General features: G+C 37.7%; 1 protein-coding gene across 6 annotated transcripts in view; it reads left to right on the top strand.

Moving 5' to 3' along the window:
• PPFIA2 (PPFI scaffold protein A2) overlaps positions 1-16,519 on the top strand; it is a 367,242-nt gene that overhangs the window by 228,581 nt on the left and 122,142 nt on the right. For all 6 annotated transcript variants that reach the window (XM_075209360.1, XM_075209359.1, XM_075209358.1 and 3 more), the window contains one exon: positions 15,354-15,467. In XM_075209360.1, the coding sequence (XP_075065461.1) occupies positions 15,354-15,467 (114 nt within the window). The remainder of the gene's footprint in view (positions 1-15,353; positions 15,468-16,519) is intronic.

Below are 16,519 nucleotides of genomic sequence, written 5' to 3'. Positions count from 1 at the left end.
AATTTGATGAATGTGCCACAGTACATGTATCTGTAATTTAGTAGTATCACTGGCTAAATAGGTTGAAAACCCACATACACAGTATAAAAAAAGAAATGTAGGGCATCTGAGTATTAAAGACTTCTTCAACTAGATTCATTTTAATCCTTTGTATTTTAAAAGATTGAAATGGTCAGCAGAGTATTATGTTTGTTTGCACTATTAATCAGAATGTTCATTCCAGAAGTTTTTACGAACAGATTTTTCTCTTTGGCTGTATTTATATTCCAATTAAACCATGCACAAGGGTCATATGTCATTAACAATGTGTCATAGAAAATTGCAATATTACAGACCAGAGTTTGATCTTCCTTTCTTGATGTATATGTATGTTCATTTAAATTTGTTGTTGATTGAAGCTTTGAGTTTTATTCTCCGTATAGCAAATACAATTTATAATGTTAATTTACTGCTAAAAAAATAAGCTTAAATCTGCCTTCTAAAGAGTAACAGAATAGGGAGTGAGGAAAGACAAGACACTGAAAGAGATTGGTGAATTACAGCTGTAAATAGATTGTATAGTTCAAATCCACATCCTCATTCTCATGTATATTAATGTTATTTTTTATTAATAATGCATCCAAACAATATGATAAATAAGATTGCCAATATGTAATCATTTTATTGATATTATAAAAGTTCAACATTGTATCCATAACAATATGCATTATTTACAAGAGATAGGTCAAATACTCAATCATGAAGTTATTTTGGAATTCAAAAGTCCTGTACATGCTCTACTAATTAATTCACCTCATAGCACACACTGATGGATTCATATCAATAATGATCAATCAGTCTGATTCATAAATGGCAATAACTTAAAACTTAAAACTCACTTCTTTATTCAAGCCTATCAGCCCTCTTCCTAACGATGCCTCTGCTACCACCCCCACGTCCCCATTCGGTACCACTCTATTTGTGTCTGTCTCCTTAGGATGTAAGCTCTCTCCAGCAGGGATTTATTTTCTTGTGTTCTCCTTCTACTATTCCATCACCCTCTGTAGCTCTAGATCTGCTTCCCTAGTCCTGTTTCCTTGTGCCTAGGCCTATTTCACATTGGACATTACCATCACTTTTACTCAATGTCTGTAAATAACTTGATCTGCTTTACCAAGTTATCTGTAAGTAATTTGTTTAATCACTATGTCTTGTCTATGTATTATTTTGATTTTAATGTATTACATAATGTGTTTTGAATGAATCTTTGCTGTCTGTCCATTTCATACTGCTATAAATGTTAGGTATGGCCTGTGGACCTTTTGTGGCACCTAGTTCTCCAAATAAGCCCTGGCATTATTTAATAGTACCCACATTTTATAGAGATCCCATATTTCATTACTATATATTAATAGCCACTGGATAACATTGATACACCCCACCAGCTCCCATGTTTATTAAAGAGCCATCACATAAAATTACTACCCAACAAAAGTCCCCATATAATATTAATAACCCACGCACACATATCATTAATTCCCCCATATAACACTAGCCCCCACTCCAGACCCCACATAACAATAATACACTGTCCTTAACATTAATACCCACTAAACACTTACCGAATTTTGATAGCTAACCATCAACATTTGTAGATCAGAGAGGTGTAAGGACAGGTCTGGAGGGTAATGGCAGGGATGAATGGATTACTGATTTGGGGTTCAGCTAATAGGTGACTGGTCCCTAGAAAGAGTCCATCCACTCAGACTCAGCACAGTAACGGCTGGTCTGGCCCTCCAGGACCCAATGAGCCCTGAACATAGCAGATGATCTGGCCCTAAAATACACACACATGCACACCACCCTACATGGCCAAACATATGTGGACACATGAACAACTCATTCATATGTGCTTTTTTGACATCTCGATACAAAACCACGGGCATTAATATGGTGTTGGTCCCCCCTTTGCTGCTATAACAGCCTCCACTTTTCTGGGAATTTTGGAATATGGCTGTGGGGATACACAGCCAAAAGAGCATTAGTGAGTTGGGGCACTGATATTGGGCCACTAGGCTTGGCTGGCAGTCAGCATTCCAGTCCAGTTCAATTGTTGGGGTTGAAGTCAGGGCTCTATACAGGCTAGTCAAGTTCTTCCACAATAAACTGTGGAAACAATTTTTTGATGGACCTTATTTGGTGCACAGGGACATTGTCATGCTGAAACAGGAAAGGGCCTTCCCCAAACTGTTGCCACAAACTTGGAAGTTCACAATTTTCTAGCATTAAGATTTCCCTTCACTAAAGGGCCCAGGCCAAACTATGCAAAATAACCCCAGAGATATAGCATGGCAAACAATAAGAAAGGGTTACTTATGAACTAAAATTAAATTACTTTCCTTTTATCTACATCTGATATGTATTATTGCTAAAACTCTCTAAAAAAAATAGTAAATTGTATAACATTGTATTAAAACATAAATTATCAGTTTATTGATTGTAAGTTTGCAAAGAGAGGATGATGACCCACTTAAAGGAGCAATGGGACCTCTATTTGGATCCTAAACCATTGGTTATGAACTGCTGCTCTAGAGACACTTACTACTTGGTTCCACGCTACTGAATGGTATAGTAAAATATACTGGCTGCCCTGGAAAATGCGGGAACTACCTGCGCTCATGACATACATACACATAACAATAACATTTCTTTGCCTAGCTTACCTATACATTCATATCTCTGCATTCTTAACTCCGCATGACTGAGCTCAACACTTTATTATAATTTTATGTACATCATATAATAGCAGAAATAGATGTAGTAAAGCAAGACATGCAGCAATGCTTACTGTGCTACAATCATTGTTCTGTACTGCTCAAAAGTCTATGTTGTTCTTGATCTTAACTTTTTTTAAAAAGGTTCTGTAATCACTACATCGTAATCTTGCACCCTGAATGAAAATGATATGGTTATCAGTAACTTTGCCTTTAGATTGATAAAAATTAGAAATATATCAAAATAAACATGCCTGAAATTCTCTCCCTCTTCCTAAGATTTGTGTAGATAACTGGTTTGTAAAGTTGTACTGCTATCATCTTCGTATTTATTATTCTTAATAGTATTAGTAGTAGTCATCAGGCACACAATGAGAACGTTTACCTAGTAAATGGAGGATTGGGTTGCTGCAAATCAATAAGGCGACTGGGTTTATCTTATTGACCACCAGGGTTGCATCCCCCTAGGGCAGATTTTAAGTGTTGTACCTCTGATATGCGGCAGTCCCAGGAAAAAGTACATTATTGTGCAGTTCATGGGGCAACAGTCCATCGATCCAGAGTGCACCAGCCCAGCAGGGCATTTCCTACCCCCCCAAAAGGACAATATTTCCTGGTACTCATTGTATTAGGTCTTATTTGTTACTTGGTTAATGGGTGCTTTAGAGGTTTTTCTTTTCTCCATTGCCTATCAATATATTTATCCCTAACCCCAGGGCTGACTTTGAGGAGGGTCATGTAGGGTTAACAACCTGGTACCAACTTTTCTGATGTAACCAAAATGTCAAGGGAGACTTTTTATAGTTGTTTTTTTTATGATAGACCCAGTTCAGTCTGATATCACCGTAGACAGCTCTATACCATCCAACATTTTCAGCTCTTTACCTTCAAACATTTTAAAGTGCCACTTTAGGAAATGTCGTTTTAAATAGAACACTATACTGCATTTAGCTCTACTCACTGTGTCCTTCCAATGTAGAGGACAACTTTCTAAAAGGGGTCACTCTGTGCAGAAGAAAACTTATTAACATGCACACATAGAAGTACTTTGCACAACTCGTTATATGAATTTACATACAATGAAAGTTCTTATGCATAGGTAAACACAAGCTTTTACAATTTAGCAGCACTTTTGGCAGCCAATTGAGGAATTCTTCAGTAAGGATTATACATCAAACCTTAGGGGCTGATGCATCTTTTATTTGTATTGCACTGTTGGCTCGTAAACACTAATATGTAATGTATGGGCTGTATTTGCAAGTTGCATCTTCTTTGTTGCAAAGAATGAGGGCTCACTAATGTCTCACAAAAGCCCCAAATATTACTTCTGATGTAAGCAGCATAAATGCATGTTTTTCTTTTTATTTGTTTATTCTCTCAGACAAGAGCAAATAGTTTACAAATTACTGTCCATGTATCAACAATCACAAAATAATTAGCAGAATTGCAACTTCGTTTGTGTCAGGCGCTTGTATCTTGATATCTCTTGTAGGGTCTGGCATCCTTATTGGACGATATTTGTCTAGAAGCAATGTACTATCAGAGAAAGAGTTTCCTATCTGATATTGTGAAGAGAGGGAGAGGTAATACATTTAAATGTATATTACATATCTATATTTTATTTTTAACCTGGTTGTATGTAACAAATTTATGGGTAAATAAAAAACTTTCAAAATTAGCCATAGATAAAGAATTATTTATGATTCTGGTTATATGTTTTTTTTCCAGTACAGTATTTTAAGATCATGTCATTAAACTATGTTACATGTAGCATATGAGCAGTTGTGTCACAACACTAAAAAAATGTAGGAACCACAGCACTGAAGTATAACTAAACCACCAAAATCGTTTTCAATACATCATTTTTCTTAATGCAGAATACAGTCTTTCCAGTCTCTAATTTTATCCCATTGACGGAACCTGCATTAACTCTTTCATTGTGATCACATTCTATTAATTTATGAAGTGCCAATATAAACTGACTATACAGTTTATTCGGCATAACTGCCCGTCCTTTATAATTGACTTCTCATCTTGTGATAGACACATTATACGTGCAGAATCTGATTGGTTGCTATGAGTAACACCTCCACTTTAACTTTTTAGAAGGTTTGATAAATCTACCCCCTGTGTGTTCAATGCAGAGGGAAATTTGCTAAAACATAAGATTTAAGTGATTGTGAAATTGCACTTATGTATAAGGAACAGCAACACTGCTTTACTTTTTATATACTACTGTTAGTCTTGGTTTTATTTGGTCCACCGCCCAAATTACATCAAGGTAGACCTTTGTAGACAGAAACAGGGTGTTCATAATGCTTACACGACTTGTGTAAGATATAGGTTGGATTACAATCACTCATAGTTGAGTTCAATGCTGGTGGCAGCCCATATCAAACATACAACTAAACATACCTTGCCACAGATGGTATATAGCAGACAAACTCCAAGGTTTCCACTCTGGACAGCACCTAACAGTGTGTGGTTACAGTGGATTATGAAACACAAATACTGGATAGTAAATGATTGGAAAAACATTGGCTAGCCTGATAAATCATGGTTCCTGCTGCTCCACATGGTTGACATGACTAGAATATGGCAAAAATTATACAAACCCGTGAACCCATTCTGCCGGGTGTCAACAATGTAGGCCTGTGGTGGCACTACAAGGAGGTGTTTATTTGATGCACATAGGGCAAAACTTGGATGACACTTAATATCTGAAAGCCCTAATCTACTTTTTTCCATACAAATGTAGTCTAGCTAAGGACAAGCTAGTTTTCTTTTACTTGCAGGCTACCTGCTAGAGGTCAGTACAGTCTTTGCCTGCAGGCATTGAGACCTGTCACATTTATTTTCAGATAGCAATTGTGTCCAAGCCTTCAGTGACTGGAGAGCTTGAGGTACTTTCTGATATATCTTTATTGAGAGCGAGTTAGGACCTCCTACACACTGTGGCTAAAAAGCAAGGGCTATTAAAAACACAGGTAAAACCTTGTTCTTTATCCTTACTTTTAACAGAGCTTGATAAGAGTGTTCTCAAAGCCTTTATGCAGTAGAATGCTCCTATAGAGCTCCATTATATTGTATTGTATGGTAAAACTTCTGAATGCTACAGGAAATGTACATATTAACACAAAGTGAAGTGAACTCTTTTCAGAAAGTGTGTGTCTGTACAGATCCAGTCACTTAAATTAGTTTTTGGATTATTAACTAGATCTTAAAGTTGTTTTGAACATGTAAACTGAATGCCCGTGTGAACTAGCTTATACTTACCATTTTGCGAACATTCTGTTGTTCATTAATTAAGCTGAATGGCACAGTGTGCTAGCATACACAATACAGATTGTGTTCATTGGGCGCACAGGTTTACAAGTATACCTAATCAGATTTTTATGACGGCCGTTGGTCCTTTAGACCCATCACACAGAAGGACTTCTGGAAAGTTTTATTGAATATGACTCAAACTACAATAAGATAATGCAATAAGAAATTAAAGTGGGAAAAAGGTCAACTCAGTAGGCAAACCTTGTCATTAAATGCTTGTACCTTTATAAACTCCATGGGAAGGAGGGCCTCTATATAATATAAGAAATGGTCAGCCAAAAGGCAGTGTTGCAATATGATACAAAGAGATAATGATTGAAAGTGCTTGGATTGTTAGAACATTTAATGAGTAAACAAAGTGTTGCTACAGCACACAATACTTTAAAATGTAAATAATATCACTGTTAACTCTCTAAGAATTCTGTGTATAATACTTTACAAGAATTGACTGTACTAAACCCACTATCCTAGACTTTCCAACATCAAACCCACTGGTAAAAAGAAACACTGGAGCACAGGACTTTTATTGTAGCAGCATACATGAGTCATATTTGTTAAATCAACTCAGGCAAACCTGATCCTCATCTACCACATTGCAGTACCCTGAAATAATAGTATTAAGATTTATAAGGATACCAAATACCCCCCTGATTCCCTTTTGTCTGTCTTGAGATTTTCTGAAAGTCGTATTTGCTTAGACAGCTGCTTTGACTGATACAGAGTGTTAGCTAATCGTAGGCTCTCCTTTCTATACCCCAAGACCCAACGAGATGTCACAGTCCCATCTAGTTCAGGTGCTGGTCATAGGGGTAGCAGGGATCTATTATAAATAAATTATAATAGCAGCATTGTAAATATATATTAAAGTGTTGTAGAAAGATGGCCTATCATAGTAATACAAACACTTATTGCAATACAAGATAAAGACAGACACACAATAGATACTTGCTTTCTTCAACTGCTTTGTCTCTTGTTTAGTTTGTATAATAGCTTATTTTAAAAATGTGTGAGCAAAGTCTACATTATAATATTGACCCTTGGGTAGTATGCACACCATAATTTATGAAGAGACTGATTTAAATCTCATGGGCTTTGCCTGTGGGGAAATCCATCATACTGGTACAATATATTCATTGCTTACATAATTCTTATTTGCAGCTAAATCTAGTTAACAAATAACAACTTTTTAATAGCAACTTCCCATCTCGCCTCTGTCCGAACTAGCCAAATAGTTGCCTATTTCTTTCATTGGGAAGGCTGGAAATAAACTATAAATCAGGGGTCGAAGTGGAATTTTAGAATTGGTGGTATGAAAAATGTATTGATTGTCCACCCAATCTGGTGAGCCCTGCAACATTTTCCATGGTCTGGGAGGTTGATACTCGCTCCTGCTAGCAGCATGTTATCTATATGAATTACATTGTAAACATAACTTCATATAGATGTTCATTTGACATCAATTTTCTTGCCCCAGTTTGATAGAAGCCTCATATCACTACTCTGAACTGTTGGGGAACCCTGCTCATTCCATTGTCTGTCTTGCCTGTGACTTGTCTCCGTTTCTCTTCTCACATGATTCTGTACTTCTCATATTCAGCCCTTACACGATCACAAAACTGTGCAGGTCATTGCCTCCCACAAGCCAGACACCCTTAATTACAGCTGCTGTGAACATTATGATGACCTGACTGGCAATAGTTTGTTCTTTCTCCACACACTTCAAAATGGAGGACATCCCAAGAAAGCAGAAAAACAAGATTTACTACAATCAGGATGTTCAGACAATAGTCAATCTAGGTAAAAATGCTGCCTTGGTAGGAGTGAGCAGAGCATCCTTGGACTGTGGCAGACATCAGTCTACTCAGTCCTGCCAAGACAAAGACAGCAGTCCCCCCTTGACTATGGCAGACATCAGGAAGTCCTCAGAATCAGGTGGATTGCCACAACACAGATGGTTAAAATAGTATTTACACTTTTGCCATTTTTCACATTTTATTCAGAAATTCTTACCACTTACCATTCCTACCAATTACCACTTTGCAACACAAACTCTTCTGTAGTGTCTAGTTATTTTTATTGCAAATAAAAGACAGATAGTAATAGATTACATTATCCCATTTTGCTAGGATACACCTAAACAAACCTTGCTGCGATCAGCTGTCTTCTGTGGTTGCCTACTTAATTGATTGAAGTATATCTGTGTACAAATTAAAGTGTTTCAATTGATTTGAAAATAAATACATCTGTCTACACGAGAACACACAGTTGGTTAGTACATTTCCAAGCAAAAGCTTCATCTTGAATACCAAAGAATATTCAAAAACAAATCCAAGAAAAGGTTACTGAAAAGCCCCAAATAGGTTAAGGATATGAGAATATTTCAAAGATTTTCACTATTCACCGAAGCACTGGCAAGTCCATTATAAAAAGATGTCGAAAATATGGCACAATTGTGAATTTATCTGGAGCAGTTGACCTCCAAAACTTATCAACAGCTTACACACTTCATAAGCCAGCGCTATATGAGGGTGACAAAAGAAAAACCAGGCATCATGTTTGGCCCAAGCCTAACACTGTATATTTTCCGAAGAACACTATTCAGACTGTGAGATATGGTAGAAGTCGCATGATGATGATGATGCGATGGGATTTCACCTCTGGTTAAAGATACCGACTGGAGTGGATCTTGGTGGAAGTAGATCCTGCCGGGGAGGCATAGTAGCAATCTACTGTTGGAGCTGACACTTTGTGAGTTATATTCCTCTGATGAAATCACTGATTGGCTAAGAAACATGTCAGGGTGATTCTTATTCATTTGTTATACTCCTATTGGAAGCCGTGGGTGTCATACCATTTGATTTTTTTAAGTGACTCTGGTTTTGTTTCCTATTATATTTCTGAAACTGATTTGTGCACCTTATTTTGTATGTCTTCTTATTAACTGTTTTGCACTTAAGTCTTGGAAACAGTTTTCGGATTAAATACATTTAATCTAGCATATTATTCTCCGTGATGGTTTGTGAATTTACAAAGCCAAGTGAGGCTCATGCTACATGTGTATGTGATTTAAGTGTAAAACATTAATAAGTGGTTTTGGTGAATGCAAGGACTCCATACTAAATCCTTTATGGTGGCAGAAAAGGTGTAGTCATTGGTAAGTGACTAAGGTCACTCCAGTCACAGCCAGCTGTTTCAGATGCTGTATCTGAAGCAGACTTGAGCGTTCATGACAGAGAGACTTTGCCACAATTGTGCAAAAATGTTTAAACTTACCATTAACCTATAAAGATCCAGTTATATAATGCAAGTATTTTTAACTTTTTAACATAAGCTGTAAACAACAATCCATCATATGCTTCTTAAAGTACAAAATAATTATCTGTGATAAAATGGTCAAAAATAATAGTAAAAATTGGCATTGAGCTGTTGGTATAACTGTATTACACAGGTGCTTGGTGCACACACACATTTTAGTGTTAAGAATTTCTGAGAATTCTAAAAAGTGTCACAAGTAGCCATCAGAAACAAAGTGATTGATTGTGTTTATTTTGCTGCAAATGTTAAAAACGGAAGCATTCTAGAGGGATAGGTGGTAAGAGACAGTTGGACCAACTGGGTGAAAAAGAGATGGCATGCAAAGAAAGACGAGGTGATGGATAAGATGGTCAGGAGGTGGTAGGATAGGTGAGCTTCAAAAGATGAGTTTTGAGTGAGCGTTTGAAAAACTGAAGGTTGGAGGAGAGTTGAGTAAGGTGGGGTAGGGAGTTCCAAAAAATGCGGGGCAGCACCGCAGACGAAGGCGAGCATGGGAGGAGGTAATAATGGGGTGAATTGAGGCAGAGGGAAGTAGGTATGTACCTCGAGACAAGGTCAGAGATATAAGCAGAAGTGTCAGAAAGGGCTTTGAAAGTATGGAGCTTGAGCTAAATTCTGAAACAGATGGGGAGCCAATGAAGGGATTTACACAGAGGAGTAGCAGAAGAGGAGTAATGGTAGAGGAAGATGAGCTTAGCTGCATTATTCTGTATGGATTGAAGTTCAGAAAAGTGAGGCAGGAAAGCCAGTGAGAAGAAGGATGCAATAGTTGAGATGAGAAATGATGAGTGAATTTTGGTTGCTTCCTGAGAGAGGAAGGGACGGATTTTCATGATGTTACAGAGAAGAAAGTGGCAGGATTTGATGAGGGAATGGATATGAGGGGTAAAGCTGAGAGCAGAGTCAATGGTGACTCAAAGGCAACAGGCTTGGGAGACAGAAAAAGTTATGTTATCAATCAACAGGAAGATATTAGGAGGGGCATCAACAATGACGGGAGGAAAGATGATCAGATTTGGAGATGTTGAGTTTAAAGTGCTGTGATATCCAGGTAGTGACAGCTGAGAGACAACTAGATACTTGGTTTAGGAAGGTGGGAAAAGGTCATGGGAGAAAAGATAGATTTGTGTGTCATCAGCATAGAGGTGATATTGGAGGCCAAATGATTGAATAAGTTGAACGAGAGCTGTATTGTAGAGAGAGAAAAGCAGATGGCTAAGGTCAAAGCCTTGGGTGGACTCCAATAGAAAGCAGATGAGGGGGGAGGAAGAGTCAGAAGCAGAGATGATAAAAGAGCAGCCAGAGGGGTAGGAGGCAAACCAGGAGAGAGCTGTTTGACAAAGACCAAAGGAGTGAAGGGTGGTGAGGAGAAGAAAATAATCAATGGTGTCAAAAGCAGCAGAGAGGTTGAGGAGTTCGAGAAGTGCATTTTCAGTTGAGTGAAGGGGACAGAATCCAGACTGGGAGGATAGAAAGTGAGCAAGATGATTGAAGACAAGTCGTTCAAGAATTTTAGAAGCCAAGGGAAGCAGAGATACGGGGCGATAGTTGGAGAGAGAGGATGGGTCAAGGGAGGGTTTCTTGAGAATAGGGGAGATGAGAGCATGCTTGAAGCCTGAGGGAAGATACCAGTGGAGAGAGAGAGAGAGGTTAAAGAGGTGAGCAAGGTGATGACAGGCTTAGGGAGTTAAGGAGAGGTGGTACTTGGAGGGGACAGGGTCAAGAGGACAGGTTGTAGAGGAAAAGAGAAGAGTGAGGATCTCAGATAGAGTTACAGGAGGCTAGGAGTCAAAGGGGGCAAAGTGAATGATAGAGAGGACAGGTAGAGAAAGGTTAGTCTGGCGAGAACAGATATCATTGTGATTAGACGCAATCATGAGGTGACAGTCAAGAGCGGTAGCGAACGAGGGATGAAGAGGTGGGGGAGGACAGAGTAAAGAATTAATGGTAGTGAAGAGGCATCATGGTTTATCGAATAGGAAGGAGATGAGGGTTGTGAAATAGGTTTGTTTGGCAAGAGAGAGGGCAGAACAGTAAGAGGAAAGGATAAAATTAAAGTGGATGAAGTCAGCAATGGAGCAGGATTTTCTTCAATTGGCGTTCAGAGGAGCAGGGATACTTTTGGAGGAAACAAGTAAGAGGGGAGTGCCAGGATTGGGGTTTAGATTGGAGGAGACGGAGTGGGGTGGCTTGGGCTGCAGTGTCAAAGCCAGCAGAGAGTGTGAAGTTATAAAGAGTGACAGCGGTATTGGGGCATGATAGGGAAGAAATTGGAGTGAGAAGGGGTTTGAAGGGAGGACGCAAAGATGATGGGGTCAATGCTATTGAATAGATAGTAATAAGGCATAGAAGTTTTAATAATTGAGTTCTTGCAGAGTCATGAAATAGGAGAGTGGGCCTAAGTATAGTTCAAACTCCGCTTCAACATGTCATACTTGTGATGGCAGGCAAAGCTTTGAGTAGCATTGAAAGTAAAATGATGAAATAGAAGACTAAAACAGTGGTAGCAGGCTCAGGGAGTTGCTGAGCAAGTAGTACAGCAGGCTGATTAAACAGGGAATGTTGCAGGAAAATAAATGGACAGTTAAAAATAAACTTTCATAAGTTGAGAAGGAAATAAGATCAGAGTCCAAAACAGCCAGGGAGAGATGGAAACATCTGGAGTAGAATATGGAGTTTCAGGTGAATGCTGACTGTTGTCCTTGTGTAGATTCGGTAATGGGTAGGATGTTCTTCTCCTATTTCCTCCTGTTTAACTCCGTTATAACTCTGAATTATGCTACTTAAATCTTAATACACTTGTAACTAAACACACTTAGACCTACACACATTAGCTATGCAGCCATGACTGGCTTGCAACTATTTAACAATGATTATATAGGGTTAACAAACACATGGGGGTAAATGTATGAATCTACGGATTCTTCATCTCCGGCGTGTTCAGCCTCTTCAGCACTTAAATTTAAATTTAAGCGCTGAAGAGGCTGAACACGCCGGAGATGAAGAATCCGGAGATTCATACATTTACCCCATGCTGTCTTGTTGCAGAGAAGTAAAAGAGAGCATGGTTGACATATTTTAAGTATGAATACAAACACGTTTATTTCATGTGTATTATTAAGCTCAGGAATATGCAGAGTTTGATATACTGTATATTACTATCAAATCGTGGTTTTATGATTTATAGGATCCATTAAATGAATAGAGTATAAGGTTTAGGGCCACCATTCCAGTAGGCCAGTCGAAGTTTCCTGGCCACCCTGTAACATAACAGCTGATTGTCTGGCTGTAGGTGTGTGAATTTACTGCATGGAATAATGAAAACTAGTTTAAGTGCAAATAAGGCAGAACACGAGTGGGCAGGGGCTGCTTTGCTAGCAGAAAAGTGAAAAGCAATAAAGAAACCAAGCAATAACAGTGACATAACCCTCAAAATAATGTTTCCATGATAAATGGGAAATAATAAAAGGAGAAAGTTATATCACCAAGACAAATCTTCACCAAAATAGAATGTGCAGCTGAGCCTCTCACAGGCTACTCTGCTGCTTTGGTGAAGGAAAAGGACTGTAAATTCTGTCACAATAGAAATCATGTTACAGGGACACAGGTCAGTCTCTCATAGGTCAGAAGGTCAGGGCCTGCATTCCTTTGTGTAATAAACATCTATGGACAGAGAATAGTGCAAATAGTAAAATGGAATCAATACACAATGCGGTTACAATACACCATTATGAAGCGGTTATATGCGACCGCTAACCCGGTGCTTTGCAATCGCATCACACATCAGGGGGATTGGTATTTGTAATTCAGATTGATTTATACATTATGATCAATGTTTTATTAGACTTTAACACCTCCCATCAGTAGGGGTAGAGGCTAATAAGGTAGAGGAATTTAAACATGCTTGTGATACACATAAGGATATCCTTACAAAGAACTCAGGCTCAAAAAGGATTTGAGGTTAGCAAATCTTAAAAAAATGGGCAGACTAGATGGGCCAATTGGTCCTTATCTGCCATCAAATTCTTTGTTTCTATTTTATACAGACCCCAAATTAATGATGACATTATTCTAACTCCCTTCCACCCTCATCTGTACAGTGACAAAAATCAGACCCCAGATTTCTGGGGCTAACCCAGTTGCATTGCTTACCTCTCCTGTGGTCTCTCGCTGTGTCTTTAAATGCACTGTAGAACCCATTTGACAGCGTCCTGCACTTTGATCTGTGGATACCTCTAGCCATTCACTCATACTCGGTAGACTTTGTATGACCGAAGACTGTCGCACCCAGTAACTGTGCGGTGGCACCCTGCATAGACAAGTCTGGCAGCAGAAAAGTAGACAAAGGATACTGCCTGGCTCCACTGATTGTGTTTAAAACACAATTGGAGCTATCAAACATTCTCTTCAAGATTGGACACACATAAATAAGAAGCTAAAGCGTCACTAATTAACTATCTTAAAATCTGTGGTAACCCAGCATTTGATTCTGAGTTGGAAAATAAAAAAAATCTGATCTAAAAGGATAAAGGGATAGCCTCCATTAGAGACATATTTGACCCTGGTTGAACAATCTATTAATTTTAAGCAGTTGACGGAAAATTTCTTATTGGATAATTCCAAATTTTACATGTATGTTCAAGTGTGACATTATGGAATATCTCTAATACAGAGCCAGTCATGTTGGCCAACTTCAGACACTCTAGAAAGCCTGATCCATTTATTTTAAAAAGTAAGAAATACAGAATTAGATGCCTTTAGAATGACCTACTTCCCTCTGATATTGCAAAACTATGGCTAAATAGCTATGAACTCTAGAAGAAGGATATACCAGATTTAGAGATTCAGATATTTTAGTTAAATATTATGTCAATATGATGAAGTGGCTTCATGTAGAAAAATTTCAGGAAATACATATTAAGTTGATAAATAGAGCCTCTCAACTTAAAAGAGAACTCTATGTTAGAGAAGAATCTGGTATATGTCCGAAATGCAAGACATGATCATCCCCTCAGATTGGCCCAGTAAAGCAGTCAGTTAATTCTTGCTGGTCTAGGCCCGTATCTCTGAGGCAGCTGAGTATTGCTTAGCTACCTCAGTGAGATTTTAATAATACATTTTGCTGGTAGGTGATTTATTACGACAATAGAAAATCAGCCTTTTTGCCATATATTAATAAATACATCCCTGAGAGAGAGACAGCATAGGCAGGACCTAGAGTGAGGTTACTCCACTCACTTACTCTTTTGGGTAGCTGGAGTTTATAATAAAAAAAAAAAAGGTCAAAGTGCTCAGCTCTGGTAAGTAATGGTGTCTAAAATTCTTAACATATAAAAACACAAGGGTTATGATGTATGTGCATTAATTTGCGTTAAATCTAAAACCAACTAAACAGTAATTGGCTTATTTATAAAAATACATTTGAATATGTTTGCAGTTACTAATTCAATCAGATATATTGTTATCCCCTCCTGATATATGTGCTTTACAATTTATATCGGTGATCTAAGTGGAAATTTAGAAGTAGTTGTATAGAAAATGTAAGTGAATGGAATTTGATAGTGCTACAGTCAAAGCAGTAGGAGAAGTGGCGGTATGGCATACCACTGTATACACCCCCACTTCCACCACTGATTTATATGCATAATGTTTATACTGATGTCTGTCTGCATATATCATCATGTAACTGCAGTGATTTGATTGTAATATTATTTCCTGTTTATATTGTTATTACTGGAAACTACTATTATTGTTACTACTAATAATAATATTGTTAGTATTACCATTATTATTATTATTATTATTACTAATACTATTAGTGATTATCAAAATATTTTTTGGAATGCTTGAGGGCAACCTGTGGCATTCCCTGTCCAGCTAATTTGCCCACCTCTGATATACAAAATGTAATTATACTAAATAAGTTCAATAATGTCAGTGATGTTGCTTTCTCTACAGATTGTTGCGTTGAGGGAACAAAATGCGCATATCCAGAGAAAGATTGTAACCGGGGAAGCGGCAGATCAGGAGCCTATTGAAGGAATAGAGCAAGGACAGAAGGTCCATGACAAGGTAATATATCAGCAATATCTGATATTCTTAAAACAATATTTATTAATTATATACTGGTCTTGATTAACAGCACTTTATGTATTTATGCTATTTTGTGTGCACTTTACATTCATATTTACTTTCATGCTTTTATAGTTGGTAGTAGACATAAGTTCAGTGAAATAATTGCTTCATTTTGCAGATTTCACTGGTGGAATTTGGCCTCAAGTATTTCCATTTCTACCCTATCCATATCATAATCTATTCATATACTTTACATTCCTCAAAATGCAAATTTACAAATACTTATTTTGCACCAAATTACTTTGCCATTTCGCTCATCTCTAGTCAGTAGCTAGTCAGTAACTAATAGAGTTATTCAAATACTGTATATTTGGGATCTCCTCTATATATAAGTTGATATTATATCACTGTCCTCCATTGCTCACCCTTTTTAAATTGTTTGGGTTGGGTTATTATTATGTTTATATGCAAAAATGGAGGCATGTATTTTCGTAATTCCATAGACTTATGCAAATTGATGATGATGAAGGCTACATTTTTTAAATAAATTTAAAGTTAAAGTTTATCTAGGCCCTACCCCAACTATAAATCTGCCATCACATTTTAAATTTACCTCCGCCTCCAATGCAACATGGTTTTGCCTTACTTGCCTACTTTTGCTTAACTTTCCTTAATAAACCAGGCCCTAGATCTCGAACATCTGACCGAAAGGCATGTCATTTAGGGACAGCTCCACCAAATATGTCTAAATGAAGCCACCTGACCAGAGTTTCTCCAAAAAATATCAGATAAATATCAGATAAAGAAGGACAGATGATATGCAGCCTAGACGGGATGATGTAATACACATTATAAGCATTTTCTTTGATGTGGACCGAAACTAGAGATGGTCACTGACCCCCGTGTTTTGGTTTTGGATTCGGTTTTGGATCTGGATTACCGTCGTGTTTTGGTTTTGGTTTTGCAAAACCGCCATTGCGTGTTTTGGTTTTGGTTTTGTGTGGTTTTGTTTTGCTATTTTGTTGGAAAATCAATGTTTTTGGGCCTAA

The sequence above is a fragment of the Mixophyes fleayi genome, chromosome 4, assembly GCF_038048845.1.
Source record: "Mixophyes fleayi isolate aMixFle1 chromosome 4, aMixFle1.hap1, whole genome shotgun sequence".
NCBI classification, from domain to species: Eukaryota; Metazoa; Chordata; class Amphibia; order Anura; family Limnodynastidae; genus Mixophyes; species Mixophyes fleayi.
The sequence above is the reverse complement of the archived record's forward strand: the minus strand, read 5'-3'. Positions and strand labels throughout refer to the sequence as shown.